We start from the raw sequence: 27,240 nt of genomic DNA, 5'->3' as shown, positions 1-27,240 counted from the left end.
GGTGCGCAAGTCGAGCCATTTAAAAGTTTGGGCCTGCCTGATTTGATCATTTTATTCGATTATTGTGATTGGTCACTTTTTAATACTATTCAATAATCTTTTCTATGGTGTATGTGTGCATTTTCCATCCCAGATGAGAAACAAGGCATCAATAAAAGGAAACCATAAAATCCCGTTTCAAGCTTTCTGTATTTTGTTCTGTCCAGACATTTTGTGCTTCCCACCATCCCATTGTTAGATTTGCAAAAATGGGAGCACAAGATGTACCCATGGCTGTCCTTTTCTTTTGTAAATAATAACATTTATCAAAAAGAGACATTATGTGAGAGACAGAATTCCAACATTTCCATGATCATTTCCCTATGCTCAAGTAAGCTAACCGATCTGGACCTTAAAAAGTATCAAATGTCAATGCACAGGCAACATTTAATTAATTTTTGTAGCTTTTGAAACCAAATAGATAAATCAAAACTACGTTTAAAAACGTCTTAGCGCTACATCTGAAGAGAACACAATAAAATGGAAAAATATATGGATAGGCACAGAGCTCCATTCATCACAAAAAAAGCAGCACCACGTTAAGGATGCCGTTGGGCTTATTTTCCCCTAGTAATGCCAAAGTGACAACTAGCCATACTGATAGTTAACCCTTCAGTTCAATTTGATGTGGTTTTGAATGACATACGATGTTACATACATTCTGTGACTCCACGTGTAAGGAGCAGGGTGGTTTATGAAAGTAATGAAAAAACACCTGAAAGAGAACTAGTGGTATGTATACGTAAGTAACTTCTGTATCGAGGGACCTTTATTAATATTCATGAATACTAATCAGACTTGCAAGTTTAACACTTAAGACTGTACATGAGCCACACGAAAATGAAGCCAGGAAAACTAATCATATGTTCCGAAAGAAAAACATACACGGTGTAATCTTTAAATGTATCAAATAGTGAAGTTCCTCCCCACAATGGATATATTTTGTTACCATACTGTTGACTGGATGACCTATATCTTGTACTGTTTGCACTTGGGGAACTAGGTTTGCTTTTAGCATTCCTTGGAAGAGCATCTGTTTTCTTGCTTTCTCTCCCTTTCCTGCATGCTGCGTCCCCTCTTTTTATCCCATCCCCAACCTCTCCAAAAGTTCTGGGTTGCACCTCCAACCCCAGTTTGCCTGTTGCTCCCCGGACATTCTGACTTGGCTATTTTTTATACCCCTGCTCATCTGCAATTACTCCTCAGTCTTCCAAACTCACCATTCATTATCAGCACTGACTTGTTGCCCCCACCCTCCCCTCTGTTGCGCCACCCCAAAAGATTTTTTTAATTTGATTTCATTAATTATTTGTCAATGCTTTTTTTTTAATCAAAATTCTTTTTATTGGAATTTAATGCAACAAGGAATATAGAGGCGATGCATTATACACTTGTACTCACAATCCCCTCATTCTCTAATGGGGACACAGATTCCTCAGAAGTGAGTATAGCCATAGTGAACATAGATTAAGAAATATTTCCTCCTATCCATATAGATAAATTGCACTTATCGAATTATAAAACTTTCCCCCCAACCGCCCCTCCCTCCCCACCCCCCTAACAACTAAGGTGGTGTCACAATTTATCCACTTTCTTATGTGATTGTAAGATGCATCGTGGGAAGTGAGGCAGCATCTTACTGCCTGACTGAGTGGTGTGTTGGGTTTGGTGTCTTGTCAGTGCTTTTTTTAAGCAGCGAATACATTATCAAAAGTGAAAATATTTTTTTAAAAGTGTACTTCAGTAAATGGAAAGAGGTTGTCAAAGAATGATGTTCTAGGAAGATGTAAGATGTCTCATTGTTAAGATTAATAGAGGACTCCACATCATCAGGAACGCATAGCTCCAGTACTGGGCACTTTTGTTTTCTTTATACAAAATACTGTTCTTATGCATGTTTGTTCAATTGGATGAAGTAAAGTGATCCAAAGGTGCAACTCCAGAATGCATTATAAAGTTAAACTAAACTCCAGCTCAGTTTCCTTGGTAACTCAGAATCATCTCCGAATCTTAACCATTTTACATCATACTAATTAAATTTTAAAGCACAAGCTGGTTTATATGCAAAATGTTTCTAAAGTTCTTTTTTCATTAATATATTTCCATAGTATTTGCACTGCCTGGCTTGAGATCCTTCACATCTCCACAGTTTCTGAAAAGCTTGCATTTGTTGGCTAAAAATGAAAAACAAAAACTGTTAAATGATCCCCCAAGAGCACAACTCACAACTTCTGGATCATCTTCCGGCACAACTGTAGGTTTGCCTTCCTTTTTCAGTGCCTTCCTTTTTTCTTTCACCTGAAAAGTTAACACAAGAATCTATCAGCAAAAAAGAGGGATTCTTTGAAGATGATTTTATTTGAAAATCTCACCCTTCAAAAGAGAGCAGACTGTACTCACTGATATTCGTATTCTTAAGACATCCAGTACTAATGGTACAGGTTGGTGTGATGGATATGTCTTAACAGGATGTAAGCAAAGAGAGTAGCACCAACTGTCAATTTGCTACAGTAATTTTAAAGCCTGGCATTCCAGAAGGTAGGTGGCAAAGGCTACAGAGTATGCATACAATCTACAACAATGAGTATAATTGTTCAGAATTCCAATAATGAAATGAACCAATGAAATGTGTACATAGTATTAACCCCTTAACCCCTTCGGTGCTCATGACGGAACGGTTCCGTCATGAGCCACGGTTGAGCTGTGCTCATGACGGAACCGTTCCGTCATGACCACGCCCGCGCAAGATTCCGTCAGCACAGCGGCGGAATCTGCGCAGCATGGAAGGGGTTAACTGCTGCTCCCCCCCCCCCCCACACAGTGCCGGGTTAAGTTATGTATACGGATACCATAGAAGGTTACAATAAGACCAGGCTGAATGGGTCTTTGCTTGTTTCTTCTGGGTAAGCCACCTGGAAAGAGTAATTGGGCATTTGAAGCATTTCTTCATGTACGGAACAATGTATGTTAAGAAATACAAAAAAGCATGAGAACTTCAATGCCAAGTCCTGCAATATTTTGAAGGTAGGTTCCCTTTCTTATGAACAAAATTGTGTAAGTGCAGCATTAATCAAATTTGTACATAGATTTCTGGGAAGCATTCATTCAAATATTGTTCTCTCTTGTTATCTCCTGGTCCAAACAGTTTGCTTCTGTTTCAATAAGAATTCCAAAAACTGGAAACATTGCCAGAAAATTCCATCAATAAATGTATTGTTCCATTCCATGTTCTCACTTTCTGGCGACAGCTTGATTTTTAAGAAATTAGATAACCGGTTGGAAGACCTAGTTTTAATTAATCATGACTCTCTGAAGACAGCGAGTTTCAATGAAAAGTTGTCAGCCACATATCAGATAACAGTTCCTGACATATGTAGTAAAAATGAGTCAATCTGTGACAATCATGGATATGATCCTATTGGTCAAAAACTATTGTTATTGTTCGACAGCTGAGATTTTATTAAGGTGAGCGACTGCACATTACATAATTGTCCTTCAGCTATTCCCAAATACAGTACATAGTATTCAATTGTGCAGTCTTGAAAACTGAACTTCAGTCTTGAGTTTTCCAATGATCAGTGTAGTCCTAATCCTTGGTTGTTAAACCTTCACTTAAATAAGGAACTAGGCAATGCCTCAGTAAATTAAAGAAATATCTGAAAGTGTAAGGCTGGTTAGAAAGTGAGATATTCCTTGGGTTTCGGATGGGGATTTGTGGCGCAGGATTTTAATGGTATTATGGACGAGTCGTACACACCAGAAACTTGGATAAATGTATTTTGGAATTCAGGCTTCATTTGTATGTGTTTAGTCGAATGCAAGACCGCAGGAATGTAGGCAGTCATAAGTTATTACCCCAAAACCTTTTTTTTAATGATAGGAGTAGTTTCTTACCTGTAACTCCAGTTCTGTAGTAGGGGTATCTCTGTTATAGTCATAATCTATGAATAGTCCCGCCCATGTGCGGGGACCCCGGAGCAATCAAAATATCTCTTAAGCTGTCCTGCATTTGCAAACCTGCAAAGACACTTAAGAGACAGACAAAATAATACAGCCTAATAACAATATGGCTGCACTGGCCAGCACTTCATCTGAAGTGAACACAAAAGCCAAAATAAAGTTTAAATGTCATTTTTATTCACATCTGACATGTTCCTTTATTGTATCACACTCCCTTCACCAAAATCCCTTTAAACAATAGAGAGGAAGGGGTGGACAGACAAGCCCTATAGGCTGTCATTATGTGTCTGCTAAAAGGATACCGTGCCTTTAAGGAACTCTCCAGAGACCCCCGGTATCCCAGGATGCACAGCCAAAGCAAGTTACTTTCAGTTCTTTTTGAAGGTGTATAACAACAGGCCTGATACTGTCAGTTAACTCCACCGGGGAGGAGGGAGGGTCGCTTAGGACTATAACAGAGATACCCCTACTACAGAACTGGAGTTACAGGTAAGAAACTACTCATTCTGTAGTAGAGGATCTCTGTGTATAGTCATAATCTATGAATAGAATGGCAAGCCCATCCCAACCAACAAACAGCGGTGGAGTAACAAACAAAACACCAACAAATTACTGTGCAAACAAATTCCTCAGCGAAGCCTGTCCAACCTGCGCATCTGCCCTAGCATCAGAATCCAGGCAGTAATGCTTTGTAAACGTATGGACCGACTTCCAGGTGGCAGCCTTACAAATGTCAGCAATTGGAACATTCCTAAGCAAAGCTGTAGTAGCTGCTTTGCCCCTAGTCGAATGCGCTGTAGGCTTACCCCCTAACGTCTTATTAGCTTTCTGATAACAAAGCTGAATACAGGACACAATCCATCTGGAGATGGACTGTTTTGAGGTAGCTAGACCAGTTCTTACTGAACCATAATTTACAAACAGTTGATCCGACCTGCGGATGTCTTTTGTCTTATCTAGATATGAATTTCAACACCCTACGCACATCTAGTGAATGCAGAGACCTCTCTGCCGGAGAGGAGGGATGCTGAAAAAATGTAGGCAAAGTTATCATTTGATTTACATGGAAATCAGATATCACTTTAGGCAAAAATTTAGGATGAGTACGCATCACTACTTTAGAAGCATGGAATACAGTATACGGCTCTTGACAACACAGAGCCTGAATCTCACTTACCCTCCTGGCCGATGTAATGGCCACAAGGAAGGCAGCCTTCCAGGACAAATGCTGCAAAGAAGCCTTATGAATAGGCTCAAAAGGCTCCCTCATTAATCTGGACAACACCACGTTCAATTCCCATGGTGGAGAAGGTCGTCTAACAGGGGAAACACCTTACGCAAACCCTCCAAAAAATCTTTAATCACAGGGATTTGAAAAAATGAGGTTTGGGAAGGGCCCTTTCTATACGCAGTCAAGGCTGCGAGATGAACTTTAATAGACTGAAAATTAAGCCCAGATTGCGCTAACTGCAGCAGATAAGGCAGAATAACATCTTTACAAGATGTAGGGTCAATGTCCTTTGCCGTGCACCATAAGCAGAATCTCTTCCACTTATAGGCATAAGAAGTCCTCGTGGACGGTCTCTTCACCTCTTTCAAGATCTCCATACAGTCCTGAGGTAGGTTCAAGTGTCCATACTGTACTAGCTCAGGAACCATGCTGCCAAACTCAAGGACGAGAGATTGGGGTGAACCATCTGTCCCCCGAATTTCGTGAGAAGGTCCGGCCGACACGGTAGGCGCCAGTGTGGCAGAACAGACCGGTGAAGAAGGTCTGTGAACCACCATTGCCTCGGCCATTCCGGAGCAATCAGGATCATTCTGGCTCTGGATTGCGACAGCTTGATCAGCACGGCCGGAATCAAGGGAATGGGTGGAAAGGCGTAGAGAAAGCTGTTCGACCAGCTGATCCAAAGGGCATTCCCCAGCGTCCCTGGTTGGTAGTACCTGGACGCGAAGTCGCGGCATTTGCTGTTTTCTGCCGTAGCGAACAGATCGATATACGGAGTGCCCCACTCTGCGAAGACCTCTCTTAGCACGTCGTCGTTTAGCACCCACTCGTGATTTTCTTGAACGAGCCTGCTGAGCGTATCGGCTTGGGCATTCTGCACTCCCGGCAGATGGGTTGCCGTGATCGTCAGGTTCCTGGCCACCAGCCAATTCCAGATAGTCTGTGCCTCCCGAGACAGCGTGCGTGAACGGGAGCCCCCCTGCTTGTTGAGGTAATACATGGTAGTGGTATTGTCCGTCTGAACTAGCAGGGAGTTCGTCTTGAAGGAAGGATGGAACGCCTTCAGGGCCAAGTGTACTGCTCTGAGTTCCAAAAAGTTGATGTGGTAAGTCATCTCCGTCTGCGACCATATCCCCTGAATCTGAAGAGGGCCCAAATGCGCTCCCCAACCCTGGAGAGACGCATCCGTCACTATGGTCTGGACCGGAATATCCTTGTGAAAGGGAGTCCCCTTGCAGACATTCTCTGAGGAGCACCACCATTTCAGAGACTGTAGAGCGTGTTGGGATAGAAGAATCTTGTCCTCCCAACGCCCCCTCCTCTGGTCCCATTGATCCTCCAGACATTCCTGCAGAGGCCTCATATGCAGACGTGCATTGGGGGTGAGAAAGATGCATGAAGCCATCGACCCCAGTAAAGAGGACACCGTCCTCACTGTAGGAGAGTGGGCTGAGAGGAGGTGCAGGGCCTTCCCACGGATCGATAAGCGTCTCTCCTCCGAAGGACACACGCTTGCGTTCAAAGTATTGACCGAGGCCCCCAAGTACTGGAGACACTGCACAGGGATCGGCACGGACTTCGACATGTTGATGTGCAGCCCCAGGCGATGAAGCAAGGCAGCTGTCCTGTTGAAATGACACTGGGCTTCCTGGTACGTGGAAGCTTTGATCAGCCAATTGTCCAGGTATGGATACACAAACACTTTGTTCTTCCGCAAGTGTGCTGCCACCACTGCCATGCACTTGGAGAACGTCCTTGGTGCAGACTTCAGACCAAACGGGAGCACTGTATACTGGTAATGGTTGTTGCCTACCAGAAACCTCAGGAACTTGCGATGCTTTTGTGCGATCGGCACATGAAAGTAAGCGTCCTGCAGATCTATGGCGCACAGCCAGTCTCCTCGATGCAACTGAGGGTAAATCTGATGCAGGGACAACATACGGAACTTTTCTCTGCGGATCCACTTGTTTGCTTGACGCAGATCCAGAATAGGCCTGAACTCGTTCCTGTCCTTTTTTCTGACGAGAAAGAACCTTGATTAAAGACCTTTTCCTTTTTGCCCCAAAGGAACAGCCTCTATCGCCTTCTTCTTTAACAGAATGTCCGCCTCCCGCTGGAGCTCTCGTACCATGCAGGGAGAGCGCACTGGTGGAATCTGTGGAGGCGGGCTGGTGAAACGAAGACTGTACCCATTGCAAACAATATTCAGCACCCACTTGTCCTGAGTTATTGCTCTCCACTCTGCCAGGTAGTATTGAATACTTCCCCCCACCGGAGCGGGTAACGGATGAGGGGGAAGCGACCTTTTAGGGCTTCGACCCGGCCGGGCCCTTGTTCCCCGACGAGGATTGATGCTGGCCTCTGCCCCTCTGGCGCTTTTGAAAGGACTGCCTCGGGAACTGTTGTTGTTGCTGGTGTTGTTGTTGACCAGACTGACGCCCCTGGCCGCGTGGTTTAGAATAACGCCTGCCATAGGAACGGAATTACCTCTTCTGTTCCTTGGGTTTTTCCAACCCCACGGCCTTCAGGGTTTCTGCTTCGGCCTTCATCGGGCCATTTCGTCATCCGCATGAGACCCGAACAACGTCGTGCCAGAGAAAGGCAAGTTAGCAATCTTTTGCTGCGCTTCAGGCTTCAGAGAGGTAAGCCTCAGCCAGGAATGTCTCCTCATGTGTACTCCATGACAGTACCCATGGGCCGCCAGCAACGATACATCCCCCGCTGCACTGATGATCTGGTTGGAGACCATCATGCCCTCATTCAACACCTCCTGGAAGTCCTCCCATTTATCCCTAGGTAGGGAGGCAGCAAACTGTTGCAGGGAGTCCCAAAGCGATCGGTCATAGCGACCCAGCAGAGCGGAGGCGCTAGCAGCCACCATAGTCGTGGCCGACGTAGAGCACATTCTCCTCCCCAAGGAGTCCATCTTGCGACTCTCCTTATCCGGAGGAGCCGTGGAAGAGGGCGTCGTGGAGTGTTGTTTCCGAGCCGCAACCACAATGACAGAGTCCGGGGGAGGGTCCACCCTGAGGAATGCCGGGTCCGAATCAGGGGCCCTGTACTTTTTCTGCAGCCGTGAGGGAGCAGACTTCACCACGGCTGGTGTCAAGAAGACCTCCATGGCTGGTTCCTCCAAACCCGGAACCAAAGGCAGGAGGGGGCGTGACAGGTGAGCCTTGGGCAATGTCTCAAATATCACAGAGGTAGGGGGAACCGGTACTGCTACTGAGATTCCCAATTTCGCCGCCCCCCTCATCAGTACATCCTGGAAAGTGGCAATATCATCCACCGGCGAGATTCTAGTAGGCGGCGTTTCCGACAACGAGGGGGAAAGCCGTCCATTGCCCGAAGAGTCCGTATACCTCGTGCCTCTGGAACGAGATCTATATCTCCGTCGTCCATGCCTGGTGTGAGTGGACGATCTGTGTCTGCTCCGTGACCTCCGGCGAGATCGAGAGCGTGATCTCAGTCTGCGTGGGGCCTTAGGAATCACCGGGAGCTGAGGCACCGGCGGTGACGGAGGTCGTTTAGGAGGAGGAGGAGGAGGAGGCGGAGGAGGAGTCGGAGGAGGCTTCTGAGGCAGCGGCTGAGGGAGAGGCTGCGGAGTCCCATCACTCCTTGCAGGAGAACCCGGACTCACGTCCACCCGTCTCTTCTTGGCGGGCCTATCCCATGCTGAAGTAAACGAGGGGGAGCGCCCTCTTCTCCTAGATCCACGACTGGATATGGTAACCCCGGAAGAAGTGTTACCCGATGTCCTAGACGTCGAACTGAGCGTCGACCTCGTATGGCCTCTCCTCGCCGTTGTCCGCAAACGGTGTCCCCTCGACGTCGAACGGTGGCCCCTCGAGGGCGATCTCCTGTGCCTCGACGGCGATCTCCTTCGCCTCGACGGCGATCTCCTGTGCCTCGACGGCGATCTCCTGTGCCTCGACGGCGATCTCCTGTGCCTCGACGGCGATCTCCTGTGCCTCGACGGCGATCTCCTGTGCCTCGACGGCGATCTCCTGTGCCTCGACGGCGATCTCCTGTGCCTCGACGGCGATCTCCTGTGCCTCGACGGCGATCTGTGCCTCGACGGCGATCTGTACCTCAACGGCGATCTGTACCTCAACGGCGATCTGTACCTCAACGGCGATCTGTACCTCAACGGCGATCTGTACCTCAACGGCGATCTCCTTCGCCTCGACGAAAGCCGCCGGTGTCTCGGCGTCGATGTCGTCGGCGTCGATCCATGAGCTGACGGCGAAGGAGACGAGCGGTTTCGCCTCAATGGCGAGCTGCGCTGTCTGTGGGGCTCTGTACGACGTCGATGGTGCGTCGACGTCGACTGTGAAATCCTCGACGGCGACCTAGTCCTAGGTCTCGCCGGCCCCTCTCTCGATGCCGAACGTCGAGATCCAGAGCCCTGGATCGACGGCGAACACACCGGTGCTTTACCTCTCGCCGTCAACGTCGTCGCCTTCGACGTCGAACGTGATCTACCAGCCGGTAGGTGTCGTTTCTGCTCCTTTTTCTGCCCGGAGGTCCCTCCAGTGGCTGAAGCATGGGCAGAGGAAGGGGAATGAGATCCTCCATGCCCCGAAGTCCCACCTGTTCTCTGTTTCTCCTGTCCCTGAAGGCGAATCTTCTCCCTGTCTCTCAGGGTCCTCTTGGAGAAGGTCTTGCAGATGTCACATGTAGCAGGGACATGTGAAGATGAGCTGCAGAGAATACAGACATCATGTGGGTCCGTCTTGGCCATTTTCCTCCCACACTCAGGGCATTTATCAAATAAAGCCATGCTAAGAGTGGGTCAAACTGCACCAAATTGCAGGATGCAGCAGAGAAAGGCTCTAGACGTCGAATGAACAAACTTCTAAAAAAAATGTTATCCAAATATCCACCCAAAAGGGTAGAGCTCAAGCTCCAGGGTCCTGCTAGCAGGAGCCAGAAAAAAGAACTGAAAGTAACCTGCTTTGGCTGTGCATCCTGGGATACCGGGGGTCTCTGGAGAGTTCCTTAAAGGCACGGTATCCTTTTAGCAGACACATAATGACAGCCTATAGGGCTTGTCTGTCCACCCCTTCCTCTCTATTGTTTAAAGGGATTTTGGTGAAGGGAGTGTGATACAATAAAGGAACATGTCAGATGTGAATAAAAATGACATTTAAACTTTATTTTGGCTTTTGTGTTCACTTCAGATGAAGTGCTGGCCAGTGCAGCCATATTGTTATTAGGCTGTATTATTTTGTCGGTCTCTTAAGTGTCTTTGCAGGTTTGCAAATGCAGGACAGCTTAAGAGATATTTTGATTGCTCCGCGGGACTATTCATAGATTATGACTATACACAGAGATCCCCTACTACAGAATGAAACTTCTCGCTGAGCAATAGTGAGCGGGGAGGAGGGGGGGGGAGGTGGTGATGAGAGGAGTTTAAAAATTGTTACGGAGGACAGTCTAAAGCAATAGAGGGGAAGAAAGGAAATCAACTGACAGCAAGGGGGTAGTTTGTGAGGTAGTGGAAAATAGCCAGGGGTGTAGAGTGGTATGAGGAGATTCAGTGTGAGATCACATTTCCGATACATCTGTAATAGTGAGATGACATAGTCCAAAGATACTGCACGAGTAGAAGTAAACTTGAGGTTGTAGCGTAACCTTGGTGGTTTTGGACTTTTGGTTTAGATGTCAAAACTTAATTTTAGAGAAACTTGTGACAATGAGGCTCACTTTTAAAGGCTACAGAAAACTAGAAGGCTTTATTCCATAAGGGGTCACCTTACTTACTTATTGTAGTCTTTGAAATTAGGCTGAAAGGGGTTGGGAGAATGTCGACTGAAGCTTAATGGTTGGGTTTTAAGTTAAACCACAGGGTACCTAAATAACTACAAAGGTTTCAATGGTGTAATCTAGTGCTCCCTAATTTACAGCATTTAAATTTCACAATGAGCAGAGGAGTGAGAATACATAGAACCAGGAATTAAGCATACATATGTAGGAAGTGTAGCATATGCATTTGTGCTGAGATATGTACTTTGCAAAAAGAACAGTTGATAGACAGAATACAGAACAATGTCATACATTCACCCCAGTACAGAGATCTGGGCCTAAATCCATTGTTTTTTTGCTCACCATGCCATTCCAGTTTGAACCCAGCCATATGCAAAATCAGTCTTGAGCCCGCACCCAATGGGAACAGTCCAGCCCCAACTGCCAGGCCAGGTCGTCCCTGGACTGGAAACAAGCATCCTAGGACCAGTTTCAGGGTTTCACCCCTCATCAGCCAGGATAGCTTGACTCCAGTGTCTTGGTGAGCACGAGACCCACATCTGGGCACACCCGTCCCACTCGTGGGTGACAAATGCAAAAAGAACAGTTGCTGGACAGAATTCAGAACAATGTCATACATTCACCCCAGAACAGAGCCTAAATCCATTCTTTTTTACTTTGCCATGAAAAGGAAATGGTTTCCCATGCGATGTAAAGAAATGAAACAAAATGAAATCCGACTTATATAGCGCTACTAAGCCCGACGGGCGTCAAGGCGCCCCAGTACAGTAATTCTTTCACCCTGATTTAACTGTTGAATGAGCTCATGGGCAGGGTGGTGTTCAACCGATCTGAAGGAAAAGAAGAAAAAGCCCCAAGACACAGATTTCCGAATCATGCCTTGTGAAGCAAAGTGCTTGCCTACGTACTTATCTATTCAACTAAGAGTAGTCCATGGTTTCTCCTGGCCTATCGGCAGCATTGGGATGAAAAAGCCCAGACAAAATTGATGTGTTAAATTCTGGAAACTCTTTAGCCACAAGAGGAAGTTAAAATGTTAAGCTGGTAGAATATGGAGAAAATTTCAAATTCATTACTCCTTCCCAGCAGCAGTGGAAGCAAGTTCTTGTCCTCCATCCTGTAAAGAGAGCTATGTTTCTCTGGGGCACCTCATTAAGACCCGCTACTGTACTCAGTCCTAATATTGAGCCACTTGCTAGACCTGCAATTCGTGGGTCCCTTAGAGCGCTAGGTTTGGTTAGTCTCCTACACACTTTTTTTGTTGCAGTTTTATATAGTACGAACTCCACCCGAAGGTATTAGAGCGCTATACATGAGCACCAGTTGCATTACAGATGGATACATTCATTTTTTAGGCATGGGAGATGAAGTGCCGCCAGACTTGAACCTGGTTCCCCGGCTTCAAACTCAGCCATCCTAGCCGTTAAGTCACACCCTCTCACCACTTGTGGCTTCACAACAAAAACAAGAACTGCAGCAGCATGAGAAAAAAAATCTACTAGTACAAAATCATTACATAAAAAGAGAACAGCAAACCGATAACTTACAATGTGATCAATATATTCCTGACCAGCTTGTATGACATCCAAAGCTCGTTTCTTTTGCTCAGGGTCCAGTAACATCTTATACGCTTTGTCCACAGCTGAAAAAATAAATACCATTACTATATTAGTGCTGCAATAGGAAGCCAATTTTGGGTTGTTTTAACACTAGTACGCATCAACGGAAAAAAAATCTTTAGTTATTAGAAAATTAGTCTGATTCCCAAAGCAAAACACCAATCTGTGTGACATTAGGTGATAACTATTTGGGTTAGTGCGTAAAGATTATAGTAGTCACCTATATGTGTGGGTGAAACTTGAAAGGAACGTTTCACACAAACATGTCATAGAATACTAGGAGACTCCAAAGCCCCAGTGTGATTTTGTAGCAAGAAATATTATAAGGACAAAGTGAACTTTACAGTATCCCTTATACTTTTAGGAACAGGGTTTTGAAAATGATCAATTCTTGACACTTTGCCACTCACAACAACAATGAAAACTACTTTTCAAAGATATATGCAGATTCAATATGCAGCCTCACTGCCTGCCGTGTGCAGATGCAGGCCCGTGTCAGTTGCCACGCCACAGTTCTCAGCTGGATAGAAGTGGTTTACAATGAGAAGAGCAAGACAGCCACTCAAAAGCCAAAGTAAAAGTTACACACTTCTAATCCTAGTTTTCAATCATGGGAATTCCTTTGCAACCAAAAGCATCAGAATATTCCTCCTTTGTACACAAACTGATAAATGCTTTCTAATTCTTTCGACAGTGTAAACATAGCCAGTTGAGGGCATCTTTTTTTTTTCCAATGAAAATATAATAAGCAACAATAGTCAAACGCTAACAGTAAAAACCAATTGAGCTGTGAACGTCACAGTTAATTTTCATCTCACAAACAAATCAAACAGGATATGTGCAAATAGGCACTATTTTTGACACTGTTCCCTCAAGGCTCAAAGGAACTACCATATTCCAAGTACAGCAGTAAAAGTCAGAGCAAAGGTCCAAATTATTAAATTCCAGCTATGCTTCTGGTTTAATGGGAGAAATAAGAAGTAGTTTATACGTTGAAAGATACAATTGATGGATAACATAAGGAAAGATAATGTTACATCCTCTGTAACCAACTGTTGGACGCGTGCAGTACTGTAGATTCAAATGATCTGCATACTCTTGCCATCTAATGCTGGGTCAGACGTTTGCAACTTGTTTGTTTGAAGAAGTTTGAGCCACAAGACCTGCTGTGACTAATCCCTCGGTCCAGAATGTATCAGCAGGTCTCCACCTCAGATGTTTTCTCTTCCGCTGGGAGAATAGTAAAGTAGAGTGCAGTGTCTAAGACTGAGTGTGCAGTGCAAAAGAACCAAAGAAGTGTAAAGATGCAGAAAATGTGTGATCTCTAGATACCACTACTGGATAACTGCAGTTACAGGCAAGTAACTTATTTTCTTAGCCAGTATTAGATATTTCATAGATTCACATGCTTGAATCAGAGTAGCAAGCAGTATTCCAGATAACGGAAATATCCTTAGAGGATGGTGAGTGAACCATTACACTTTGTATACTATGCCAAAAAGAGGTACAGTGTGCACAGAGTTCAGTGAGTCCCCAAAGGTATAGCAGAGGATAAAGGAGATAACTTACTCTCAATTTAGTGGTAGCTGGGCTGAGTTTGGCTTATCAGAGGGTGGTGCTAATGCATTTGGCGTACATACTCATACAAGGAAGGAATACATACTCAATAATTAACTCCAGGCCAGTGGTTTATAAAAATATTACTTTAGTTACTTTCATTTTAGGAACCAAGTTACAAGTATGCAGACTTTTCAATTAGGCAAATTTTCAAGTTATTACTGGCAAAAGGTTTGCATAGCATCAACACAATGCTTTACATGTGCATGTAATACTTTTCAATGTAAAAAAAAGATACTTTATATGTAGGATCAACACTTAGGATTGCATTGGTATATCACTGTATTGCACTATGGGAGGAAAGACAGGTGAGTAACTTACAGGTAAATAAAAAAAATTCAGCTTCAGTCACCGGGGGTTGTGGTCAACACAGGGCTGGGGTCGAATCAATAGGTACTGCACCACCAGCAGCACTGGGGCGGCAGGGTGCAGATGTCACGGGACCCAGTGTTATCCTATGGAGGCAGGGAGCACCTCGGAGAGGCACCGGTAGACGGTAAAGTACCTGTGGGTCAGAGACACAGGCCCTGGGGGTTGAGGGCAGCACTGGAGGGGCCACCAAATAGCACTGAGACAGCACCACTAGCAGCACAGAGGCAGCCGGGTGCAAAGGAGGCATTGGGCGCCCTGTAGAAATCAAGAGATATCCTCAGTTGGAGAGAACGACTGAAGGCATGGACCAGAAGACTGGGTGAAGAAATCAGACTGGAGAGGTGAGCTGGACACTGAAAGGGAGGGGGGGTGGGGGGTGGGGGGGTGGGGGGGGGGAGGGGGGAATGGCGGGACACAGTCAGATATGCACACCCAGGCCTGGGGGTGCAGGGTTGTCTTTAAGCATCGGGATTCTCTCACCGGATCCGGTCTTGGTCAGGGAGGACCCTTCAAGTTGAGGCTGCCGGCGTCGTGGGGAAGATCAGGAGAGGTCATCCAATGATGGGTCCCAGGTCAGGATCGCCAGGGAGACATCACTGGGTCGATGGCCCACCTGGACCTTGGGCTTTGGGTGCAAGTGTCGGGGATCCACCTGGATCTGGAGTCCTTGAGTTGGGTTCTTTCTGGAAATATTTGGTGACCATAGGAGAAAAGAGGCTTTGTTGAAGACAGCACAGGTCCCCGGGGTTCTTGGAGACTGCTGGCTACGGGCTACACCGGTTTCTTGGAGAAGGGTCGCAGGAGGCGGAGATAGGCCAGTAGAGCTGGGGCCAAGTCTATTGTCATCTCCACTGCTGCACAGCCCTTCGGTTCTTCTTCGTAGGTCGTCGAATCGGAGGAAAAAGGTTCAGGGAAGCCCTTAAATACTAAAGTTAAGGGCATTACTGAGGTCGGATCAGTAAGCCCATGGCTACTGTCCCTTAGGGTGACTACACACTTTGGGTGCCCCCTCACTTTGGGGAGAGGAGCACATCCCTATTCCTATTACGCCTAATTCTCCAAACCAAGATGGAGCATTTTCAAGAGTGTGGTTCACCTCAGCTCCTAGCGACCCTAGGGGTGTACCAGGCCAAGGTGGACATTCCTACCCTGCTCGCTAACTTTCCCACCTGTCCTGCCACCAAAGTGGGGCAAGGACAGTGGGGTGGGCATCTCCACTAGTTGGAGCTGCCTAAATCAGCATAACACAAGGAGAGCACCTTTGAGGCTTACCGCCAAGTGTTGCTGTTCCTGCTAGTGGGAGGTGAGAAGCACCTCCACCCACAGCAGGCTTTGTTTCTGAACCACTGAGAGCACAAAGGCTCTCACCCCATGAGGTCGGAAACCTGTCTGGTGGTGGATGGCAGGCAGGGATCGGTCAGCCAATACACTAGAAGTTGGTCGTTTTTCAGTGGGTATCTCCAAGATGCCCTTTGAGTGCATTTTATAATAAATCCAATACTGGCAGCAGTGTGGGTTTATAATGCTGAGAAGGTCGATATCAAACTTCGCAGTCTTCGATAAAGCCATCATGGAGCTGTGGCGCTCGTGTTGACAAACTCCTAGCCCATGTACTCAAAGTGGCTTCACTGCACACAGTGTCCAAGAATGGACTCAGACACTGTAGGGGCATACTGCTCATGCAGTTATGCTCACATGTGGTATAGTGCACCCTGACCTAGGGCTGTAAGGTCTGCCAGAGAGGGGACTTACCTATGCCACAGGCAGTAGTGGGTGGGCATGTGTGCCATGTTGACTCTTAGTTTAGTCACACTAACACATAGCCTGCAATGGCAGTGTGTATGTGTTTGGTGTGGGACCCCTTAGGGTGGCACAATACATGCTCCAGCCCTAAGGGACCCTCTCTGGTCAGAAGGCCCTTGGTACTACTGGTACCTTTTACAAGGGACTTGTATGTGGCCCAGAAGTGTGACAATTGTGGGAGCAATTGTACAGTTTTGGGAAAGAACACAGGTGCTGGGGCCTGGTTAGCAGGATCCCAGCACACACACAGTGATGTTAGCATCAGGTATCTGACAAAAAGTTAGGGGGTAAACATGCAAACGGGGGCACTTTCTTACAAAATATTAAGAGTTTAAAAAGGAATTATGGTAGAATACAGACTACATCCAAATGTCCAGCTAAACTGAAAATGCACCATTTGGACAATTCTTTACTTTTCACTCAAAAGGAAGCCATTAAATTGGTTTTGAAGGATGCACACAATGGTGTACAAAAGACAAATAAGATCATTTAATTGGCGCGGAGTTGAAGAAGAGGCTTAACTGAATATGTGGACGGTATTCAGACATTTCTTGATGGATAGTATCCATCTTATAAGGGACTGTCACTGTGGACTGATTTATATAAATCCCAACTCATAATCCTGGCGCTTGGCGCATGCTGGAGATCCCTCTCGTCAGCAGTGCCCCCATCTTTTTTCAAACGTGAAGTGTGTGTCAGACTGAGCAAAGGTCAGCCTGACAAACTCTTCATGTTCAGGTTAGACAGCCAGGCACTGTACTTGAGCTAAATTTGCATGTGCTTTGCTGCCTGAACGGAACACTGCCGGGCAGAAGATGTCACATCCCTCTGTGTGGGACCACTTCAACATGGCAAAGCGCTTGGTGGTCCTCCCCCTCATGACAAGGGGGAGCATCAATAATGGCCTTGAAACTGGGAGCTTCCAATTAAAGCCCTGAAGTGTCTATCAGTGATGCTCATCACAGAAGGGGGTGGGGTCAGCAGTCTCTTTACCACTCTGTAAAGAGTCCGGGCCTGCTGCATGCTTTCATTGGCCGACCCATAACCCTACTCAAATTACTGGCTGCCACTGCCTCCTGTTCAACTTAAATTGGCATGGTTGTGCAAAGAACAGGCCAAATGAAGAAACTGTTCTTTACCTTATGCGTCACCACATTAATAAAACTGGTGACAGTTTCTTCGAGCCAAACTTAACAGGTGTGGTAATAAGAGGTGTATTCCAGAAGGTGTCAGTAGAGCACCTGTGTGTAGTTGAATCAGTGACAAGTTGGGTATCTAAATCTCTGCTTACAACTCCAGCTTCTAGTAGAGCCCTTAACAATAAAATGCCACAAAAAGGACAGGGCCAGATGCTTGATCCTGGTGAGGATGAATAATGCATCTATGAAGAGATAGCCAACTCACCTAGAGAGCACCCTATACACCTGCTGGTGGAGCTGGTCACTGTTTAGATCACCAGATCTCAAGTGACTGGCGAGAACCTGCTGTGAAGGACGAATTGGCACTTTCAACACCTTCAGATTTCAGCGAATGGAGTATGGCAATTGAGATTTCGGAGTATCAATGGAACAACTTATTGTGAGGATATGTTTGCCTCCAGAGAGTTCCCCCAGCTTGTGGCATTTTACAGATTCAGACATGGTGCTGCCAGATGCCTTCTGAAAGGGCTGTGAAAAGGAAGCCCCAATATGCATTGTCTTCTTTCACTATGAACCCAAGAGTGACTGCACCCATAAACAGGTGGGTTTGGCTTTGATGACAGATCTGGAGGTCGCAAGCTTGGTTTATGGTTCTACTAGAATTTACCTGGAATCTTCCAATCCCCCTCGATGGTGATAGAAGAGTCCATGTTCCTTATGACAGGTGATGCTGGTAGGACCCAGATATTTTGGACAAGTTTCCACATTCACCCTGGAGGGTGTGGGCAGCTATAACTAACAGTATGGGTCAGCATGGAGAAAGTGGTTTCGGTGGTGCTTGCAAAGGGACCTGTCTCCCTTGGAACCAGTTTAGCGAAAACATACTTCTTGTAATCATCATTCTTCAAAGCAGGTATTTCCTCTCAATTCATAAAAGGTTGTGCAAGATCCTGGAATACAGCTTTTCAATACAGGCCAATGTGGTTTAGCCATGTTGTACAATCAATATGCTACTTACCAGTATGCATCTGTTCTTGGCATGTAGGGCTGCTGACATTCATATCTGTGCATAGATCGCCGCCTAGTGTTGGGTCCGGATGTTTGCACGTTGTTGTCCTGGAAGAGTCTTCGAAGTATCCTGAGATAGGTGACTCCTCCCCTGGACCACAGTGCGCATGGGCATCCTCTCCATCCTCAGATTGTTTTTCGCCATTGTGGCAGTGATGGAGTAGATACAGAAAGTGATGACCATGCTATACAGTAATTCTAAGAGCTGCAGCTGCTACAGGCGCCGGGGAGGAGGGTGGGCGATATGAATGTCAGCAGCCCTACATGCCAAGAACAGATGCATACTGGTAAGTAGCATATTCAGTTCGAGGCATGTGGGCTGCTGAATTCATATCTGTGCATAGAATACATAGCAGTACCCCCTATTAGCGGCGGCCACCAGTGCCAGCTGCAGCGGTCTGAAAAAGAGTTTTGAGAACAGCCTGTCCTACAGCTGCCTGCTGCTTGGAGTGTACATCTACACAGTAGTGTTTGGTAAATGTATGTATAGTGGACCATGTGGCTGCTCTACATATATCCTGTAAAGGAATGTTTCCCAGGAAAGCCATGGACGCCCCTAACTTACGTGTTGAGTGGGCTCGTGGGGGAATCGTTAATGTGCGTTTAGCCTTTTGATAGCAAATTTGAATACATTTAACGATCCATCTGGCTATACCTGCTTTGGAAATGGCGTTGCCCTTATGTTGTGGAGAAAAGGCAACGAAAAGTTGTTTTGTCTTCCTAAAGGGTTTATTCTGTCTATGTAGTACATGAGGGCTCTTTTTACGTCTAGTGTATGGAGCATTCTCTCTGCTACATTTTGTGGATTTTGAAAGAAAACGGGCAGTTCAATTGTTTGATTCATGTGTGTTAGACTTGGGGGTCTCTGGTTGGCGCAAGGTTGCCCTTGTGTCAAGCAGGAACCCTCTCCTCCACGTCAGGGCGCAGGATAACCCCTTTTGAATGACCCTTGCTCACCCTCTAGGTGCGTGGCGTGAGCAGCCAAGGCGATTCCTCAGGCGTTGTTGGTTAAGCACTTACAATCACACACACAGTAAATACATCAATCCCCCCAGAAACGGACACCAGACTTGGATATATATAAAAATACGCTTCTTTATGTAAAAATAGGTATATACATCTCAGCAGACTTATCACAAGACCAATAACGTTTTCGCTAGGCCACCAGGTTGTAAAGCAGGCAAATGTTCTTTGTTCGTAGCTTCAAATGGATACTTTGTAGTCTCTTGCCAATGTCACTTGTGGTTCCAGTACTCACAGAGATCGGCTCCTGCGAACGGGGAAATAAGGCGTTGCGGGCCCGAGCCCGATACTGGAACTTCTTTCGTGATGTGGGGAGTCGGCACAGGTCGGTGCGACTCTCAGCTTGGGAAGTGTTCTTGGGTCCTCAATCAGCAGGTGTGGGCACGTAGGCAGGCGCGGCCAGTGACCCTTTAGCACGGCGGTGCCGGAGGGTCTCCACAGCGGGGGCGGCGCGGCCTGAGATGTCCGGGGATAGCGAAGCGGGGTCGCAGGGCACGGTCAGTGCAGCTGGATGACCCGGCGTAGATCACAGTCGTCGGACGGCTTCCGGCGGGAGGGGGGAGAGCACGGTCAGCGCGCTCCAGTAGCAGGCAGTGACAGGGATGCAGGCGGCCTGGCCCGGGGACAGAGAGCGGCTCTGGACGGAGCGGGGCTCCCACGGGTTTGAGGCAGGCAATCTTCTGAGTGTCACGGCCCTAGGAGGGGCGATGAGGGGCGCAGTCTCTTTCCAGCGGGATGCACACACGGCTCGAATTGGAGGACGAGCAAAAGCACAGAGAACCCACTGGTCCTGGGGTTCAGTTCAGGGGGCAAGCTCAGATCAAGCCCTTGGAGAATGTTCAAGCACAAATTAGCAAAGTCTTTTCAGTAAGTCTCTTCCTCTCCTTTCTCAGCAAGGCAAGCAGCAGGCCAGCTCCTCCAGCGTCTTCTTCTCCTTCTAGTCGGGCAGAGGTTCTTTGTGGTAAACAGGATTCTGCTTTCTTAGGAGCCAGGCTCCTACTTTTATACCATGATTCTTTTGTTCTTTAGCGCCAGGGGGCCTGGGCCTGGCTCAGTCCAGTTCTGGAGCACTTTGTTATGGTGACTCTGCTCTTTCCTTTCAGCAGCAGGGCAGAGACATCAGCCGCTCCACAGGGGGCGGCGCCGGCTTTGTGGTGGCAGAGCACAGGTCTATTCAAGAGTCAAGGTGTACTCCTCCCACCCATCCAGGTGTCACTTCTCTACCCACCACCTGGCAGCCAACCTGTCTCTGGGGATTCCCCAACCCTGCTACTTACTGTTGCTAGGCAGAACACACACACACAGCAGAGGCGGACTGAGATGGTCAGGTCAGTAAATACTAACTTTCTAAAAGTAGTATTTACAAACCCAGGATATTAAAATAAACTTGGCTACAAGAAGTATTTTATTATTCTGAGTTCAGGCATACTAAACTTAGCATTCTACCGTGCTCTATGAGTCCACTGGGGTCACAGCGTTGGCGTGATCCCAGCAGCCCATTCTGGCCTATGGAGAGCAGGTAGCCTTCAATAGTGAAAAACGACAAGGGCTGTAATTCACTACTAAGACATGCCACACACATCAGGGCATGTCCTACCTTATGCCTACAATGCACCCTGCCCTTGGGCCTACCAGAGGGGTGGCTAATATGTAGGTAAGGGAAGGTTTAGGGACTGGCAAGTGGGGGCACTTGCACAGTCAGCGCGACGGTCCCAGACCGCGCACAGGGTCTGCGGTGGCAGACCCTAGACACATTTTACAAGGCCGCTTTCTGTGGGTGGCGCAACCAGCGCTGCAAGCCCACCAGCAGCATTGGCATTCACAAGCCCTGGTGCACTTTACTGGGGACTGACAGTGAATCCAATAAGCCAATCATGAACATCAATTACAGGTACACTTTACCTAGGGAGCACTTGCACTGCGGCACGGATTAGCCGTGGCGCAGTGCCCTGAGCGGACAACACCAGCAAAACAATCGAGGCACACCATCAAAAAGTGGAAGGGAAACTCACGCCAAGGTGCCAGGTCTAACAATGTGGAACTGCGATATTACTTTAGGCATGAATTTTGGGTTGGTACGTAGTACGACCCTGTTTGCGTGAACCTGTATGAATGGCTCTTGAATGGTTAGTGCCTGGAGTTCACTAACTCTTCTTAACGAAGTGATTGCCACTAGGAAAGCTACTTTCCAGGTGAGGAATTGAATCTCACATGAGTGGAGAGGTTCGAAGGGTGGGCCCATCAGTCGGGTGAGGACCAAGTTGAGGTTCCACACTGGCGCTGGTGGGTGTCTTGGGGGAATTACTCGTTTAAGTCCCTCCAAGAAGGCTTTGATGGCAGGCACTCTGAATAAAGAGAGGTACTGCCTGTTTTGGAGATAGGCTGCTATTGCGGTTAAATGGATACGTATTGAGGTGTACGCCAGATTGCATCGGTATAGGTGTAAGAGGTAACAGATTATGTTTTGAATGGAAGCGGGTTAATGTCATTGTTATTACAATAAATGGCAAACCTCTTCCATTTGGCTGCATAGCAAGCTCTGGTAGTGGGTCTCCTAGCTTCCTTAATGATCTCCATACAGTCAGGTGGCAGGTTTAGGTAGCCAAACCCTAAGACTTCAGGAGCCAGATCGCCAGGTTCAGCTGTTGCGGATCTGGGTGCTGAATTTCTCCATGGTTCTGCGTCAAATGCGCGGGTTTGATCCGCAGCCTTTGGTGCGGCACCACGGAAAGTTCTAGAAAGGTGGTGTACCATGGTTGGCGTGCCCATGTGGGAGCAACCAGGATGAGTGTCAGTGAGTGTTGTCGCAGTTTGCGTGCCACCAGCGGTATCAACGGCGCTGGGGGAAAAGCGTACGCAAATCTGCCGGACCAGTTCATCCATATCGCATTGCCCTGCGACTGTGGATGTGGGAACCTGGCGGCAAAGCTTTGGCATTTTGTGTTTTCGCTTGTCACGAATAGGTCTATCTCTGGAAGACCCCACTGTTGGAAGTACGGTTGGAGTACTGACGAGTGTAGCTCCCACTCGTGCATCTGGTGGCTGTGTCTGCTGAGCAGATCCGCCATCTGGTTGTACTTGCCGGGGAGGTGTTCCGCCATGAGGAATATGTTCCTCTGAATGGCCCACTTCCACATGCTCTGAGCCAGATGAGACAACTGTGGAGAGTGTGTTCCTCCCTGCTTCTGTATGTAGTACATGGCAGTCATGTTGTCTGTCCGGATCAACACGACTTTGTTGCACAAGTGTACCTTGAAGGCTTTCATTGCCAGGAAGATTGCCATCAGTTCGAGAAGGTTGATGTGCATCTTCTTTTGTTGTGTTGTCCATAGTCCCTGCACTGTGTAATTGAGTACATGGGCTCCCCATCCCTGGAGAGACGCGTCCGCTGTCAGTATTATTTGTGGAACAGGCTCTTGGAACGGTCGGCCCTTGCAAAGGTTTTGTGGATTCCACCAATGCAGAGAGTTGTATGCCCGACCGCTCACCAACACTAGGTCTTTTAGTTGCCCTTGAGCTTGATTCCATTGATGTGCCAAGCACTCCTGAAGCGGACGCATATGTAGTCTCGCGTGCGGGACTATGACAATACAGGAGGCCATCATGCCTATCAACTGCATGAACACTCGCGCAGGAAGGGAGTGTTGGGGTTTGAACTTTGAGATCAGTATTTGCATGCTGTTGATTCTCACTAGATTTGGCTGAGCTGTGGCTGCCAGAGTGTCTATGGTCGCACCTAGGTACTGTTGTACGTGTGCGGGTTGGAGATGTGATTTCGGGTAATTTAGTGAGAATCCCAGACTGTGAAGAAGGTGAATGGTGCGTGACATGTGGCTGGCACACTGCTGGGCTGACTTTGCCGGAACAAGCCAGTCGTCCAGGTAAGGGTAGACGTGTATGTGTTGCCTCCGTAGGTGTGCGGCTACAGTAGCTAGGCACTTTGTGAAAACTCTGGGTGCTGTTGTCACGCCGAAGGGGAGGACTTTGAATTGGTAGTGCTGCCCCTGAATAGTGAACCCGAGATATTTTCTGTGTGACGGGTGTATGGGTATGTGGAAGTATGCATCTTTGAGGTCTAGCGTGGCTAGGAAGTCTCCCTGTCTGAGCAGCGGGAGAACCTGCTGTAGGGTGAGCATGTGGAAATGCTCTGAGAGAATGTAGTGGTTGAGGGGTCTGAGGTCTAGTATAGGTCTGAGTGACCCGTCCTTTTTTGGTATTAAGAAGTACAGAGAGTACACCCCTGTCCCCTGCTGGTGGACGGGCACGACCTCTATTGCGCCTTTTTGCAGCATACTTAGCACTTCCTGCTGTAATAACGCTAAGTGCTCTGAGGACATAGGACGGTGCTTTGGCGGTATTGTGGGTGGAGTGGAGGTTAGTTCGAGGCAGTAACCGTGTTGAATAACATCTTTGACCCACCTGGCCGTGGTGATGGTAGTCCACGTGGACAGGAACCGTTGGAGTCTTCCCCCGACAGGTGTTATGTGGTCGGGGGGAAGGGAGAGGGCGTCACTGTTTGTTTTTGGGGGAGGACCTGGTATTGCCGTAACCGCGTCCTCTGCCCTTTGTGCTGGAGCCACGATATCCACCTCGGGTGTTTTTATCATAGGTACTTTGTGTGCCCCCTTTATTGTAGGTTTGCTGTGACCCCTGTCCTCTACCTGCTCCTCTATTTCCGGGGCGACGAAAGGAGCCACTACGAAATGTCTGCGTTTGCAGAGCCCCCATTGACTTTGCAGTGTCTGTGTCTTTTTTTATCTTTTCTAGGGTGGTGTCAACCTCTGGTCCGAATAAGTAGTCGGGGTTGAAAGGCTGATTGAGGATGGTATTTTGAACCTCAGGTTTGAACCCGGAGATTCGTAACCAGGCGTGTCGTCTTAGCATGACGCTGGTGTTTATTGCTCTCGCAGCCGTGTTGGCGGCATCCAGTGCACACTTAATGGATGCGTTTGTGAGAAGTTGTCCCTCCCCGATGAGGAGCTCCGCTGCCTCTTTATACTCGTCTGGGAGATGTTGGAGTAGGGTCTCTAAGGTGTCATAGCGTGAGCGATCGTAGCGAGCTAGGAGCGCCTGTGTATTGGCAATGCGCCATATGTTTGCCGCCTGGGCTGCAATCCTTTTGCCGGATGTCTCTAGCACCTTGGACTCCTTGTCCGGGGGAGGAGCATCACCAGTTGTCTGCGAGTGTGCCCGTTTGCGAGCATTAGCAACTACGATGGAGTCCAGAGGTAACTGGCCTCTAATGTAGGTAGGGTCCCCAGGTGCGGGCTTGTATTTTTTCTCGATCCTGGGGTTTATTACTCGTGCCCTAGTGGTTTCTTTGAAAATAACCTTTGCTGGCTTGAGGACACCTTTCAACATGGGCAGAGTCTTTACAGTCCTCTCTGAGGATGCGAAAGTGTCCACTAAGAAATCGTCCTCGATTGTGTCTGAGTGGAGTTGCACTCCATGATTGGCTGCGGCATGTTCAATGAGGGCGTTGAATGCAGCAGTGTCCTCTGTGGGAGACGTTTTTGCGCCATAGAGCTGTGTGTCCTGTGTATCCAGAGCGACACCTGGGTCCACAGGGTCATCCCAAACTTGATCAGGGTCCTGCTGGCCTTCAGGGTCTATATCCCTGGGGTAGGAGGTGTCGTCACCCATATAGTCCTCCACTGCGTCCGTGTCGGAGTGCGTCGGGGAGAAGGACTGTGGTTCTGGGTAAGAGGTATGGAGGCGTTCATAAAGAACCAGTTCAGAGTCCGCCGGCAGTTTCTGCTTTAGCGGGATCCTGTAAGAGTCCAAAGCCTGCTCGGAAGTGATCTTCCGCTTTCGGAGCACGAGTCTGCCGGTGTCGGCGTCGATGAAGTGGGACAGTGATGTCCCAGTAGGAGAGCGTTCAATAGATGGGGACCTTGTCTGGGTGACACGTGTTCTGATGTGGAACAGTTTCGGCGCCGTGGATGGCGGCAAGCCAAAGGAGATGTTGGTCGGTGCCGAAGGTGCCTTTTGAACCTTTTTTGGCTCGGAGGCCGACGTGGCCTGGAGGGCTGCCTTTTCTCTGATGCGTTGCAAGGACGCTGCAACTTGTCGCACCTGGAACGCCGACGGTTCTTTGGCGCCGAGTGGTTCTGTAGAGGTAGGTGTGGACTTGTTCGGAGCCACAGGGTCATCGAGCCGAGGAGAGGTAGCCGCCGACGGCGTCGATGATTGGACCGTAGTCGCTGCTTTCGAGGTGGATTGCGATGCAGCGGCCATTTTAACCTTGGTGGTCGGTGCCGATGGTTTCGGTGCCGGGGGCCGAGGCGCTTTGGCGGTACCGATGGCCTTTCTCTTTGGGTCGGCGCCGACATCGGCAGCAGCGAGTTCGGCACCGAAGTCCCTTTTGGTGCGGTCGGAGCCGACGGTTTTGGCTGGCGTCGAAGGTGTGGTGGTCCTCGAGCCAACCAGTGTTATTTTCACTTTCGGTTTCTGTGGAACCGGTGCGACGATTGGTTTCAGTTTCGTGGAAGGGAAACCAGTCTTTTTGGGTAATAATGGCTCTCGCTGGATGTCCGAGGCCGGGCCAGAGGGCGGGGCCGGAGGACTGCGGGATTGATCTTGGGTAAGGCCCGAAGGCGATCCCTCGACCGGAGCCGTAGTCTGACACTCTGGGATATCCTCCATTTGGACGGGTAGGCCCTGTTCGTCACCAAAGCTACCTTCTTCGGCCCCTAAGGCCTCATCGTAGTCTCCTACCTCATCGTCGACTTCTTCCCTGTGAAAAAGCTCTTCATCCACGTCTTCCGACCTGGAACCGTGTTCGGAAGCGGGGCTGGAGGGTATGTTTTCCACGCTTTCAACATCTTCGTCCTCGGTGCTGAAGATGTTAGTCGGGCCGGTGCCGCCTGCTGCGCTTCAAGTCTCGCGGCTCGTCGATTCCGGAGAGTCTTCTTGGATCTGAATCGTGCGCAGGCCATATATTTCGATTCGTCGTGATCCGGTGAGAGGCATTTGTTGCACACCGGGTGGACGTCGATATAGGGATATTTGGCGTGGCAAACAGGACACCGCTTGAATGGGGTCCTCGATTCCATCGTCGATGTCGGGTCGATGGTCGGATATAATGGATCCGAAAAAGTTGTTAAAGTCGCTAAACTAGCTAGTAAACTGTCGATACCGATCGGGAACAGTACCGACGAAACTAAAGGCCTTTTGGCCTGAAAACTAAATTTTCCTAACTTGAGTCAAGAACATCCGAACCCAATGGCGGAAAAAAACAATCTGAGATGGAGAGGATGCCCATGCGCACTGTGGTCCAGGGGAGGAGTCACCTATCTCAGGATACTTCGAAGACTCTTCCAGGACAACAACGTGCAAACATCCGGACCCAACACTAGGCGGCGATCTATGCACAGATATGAATTCAGCAGCCCACATGCCTCGAACTAACATGTCTGCTGTTCAGCATGGCTAAATGTTATTGGCAAGGAGTAGAGTGGCGCCGAGGGGCATTCAGAGTGGCGCCTAAGGGGAATTCAGAGTGGCACCGAGGGGCATTCAGAGGGGCATTCAGAGTGGCGCCGAGGGGCATTCAGAGTGGTGCCGAGGGGCACTCAGAGTGGATAGTGATGAATTTCGT

General features: G+C 48.2%; 1 protein-coding gene across 1 annotated transcript in view; it reads right to left on the bottom strand.

Moving 5' to 3' along the window:
* Nucleotides 1-27,240, bottom strand: part of DNAJC8 (DnaJ heat shock protein family (Hsp40) member C8) — a 214,241-nt gene that overhangs the window by 69,894 nt on the left and 117,107 nt on the right. The window contains exons 5-6 of the mRNA XM_085647574.1: nucleotides 12,547-12,641; nucleotides 2,266-2,337 (exon numbers count right to left, since the gene is read on the bottom strand). Coding sequence (XP_085503700.1) covers nucleotides 2,266-2,337; nucleotides 12,547-12,641 — 167 coding nt within the window. The remainder of the gene's footprint in view (nucleotides 1-2,265; nucleotides 2,338-12,546; nucleotides 12,642-27,240) is intronic.

This window comes from Triturus cristatus, chromosome 3_2 (assembly GCF_964204655.1).
Source record: "Triturus cristatus chromosome 3_2, aTriCri1.1, whole genome shotgun sequence".
Taxonomy (NCBI): domain Eukaryota; kingdom Metazoa; phylum Chordata; class Amphibia; order Caudata; family Salamandridae; genus Triturus; species Triturus cristatus.
Note: the sequence above shows the minus strand (reverse complement) of the source record. Positions and strands in the feature narration are given on the sequence as shown.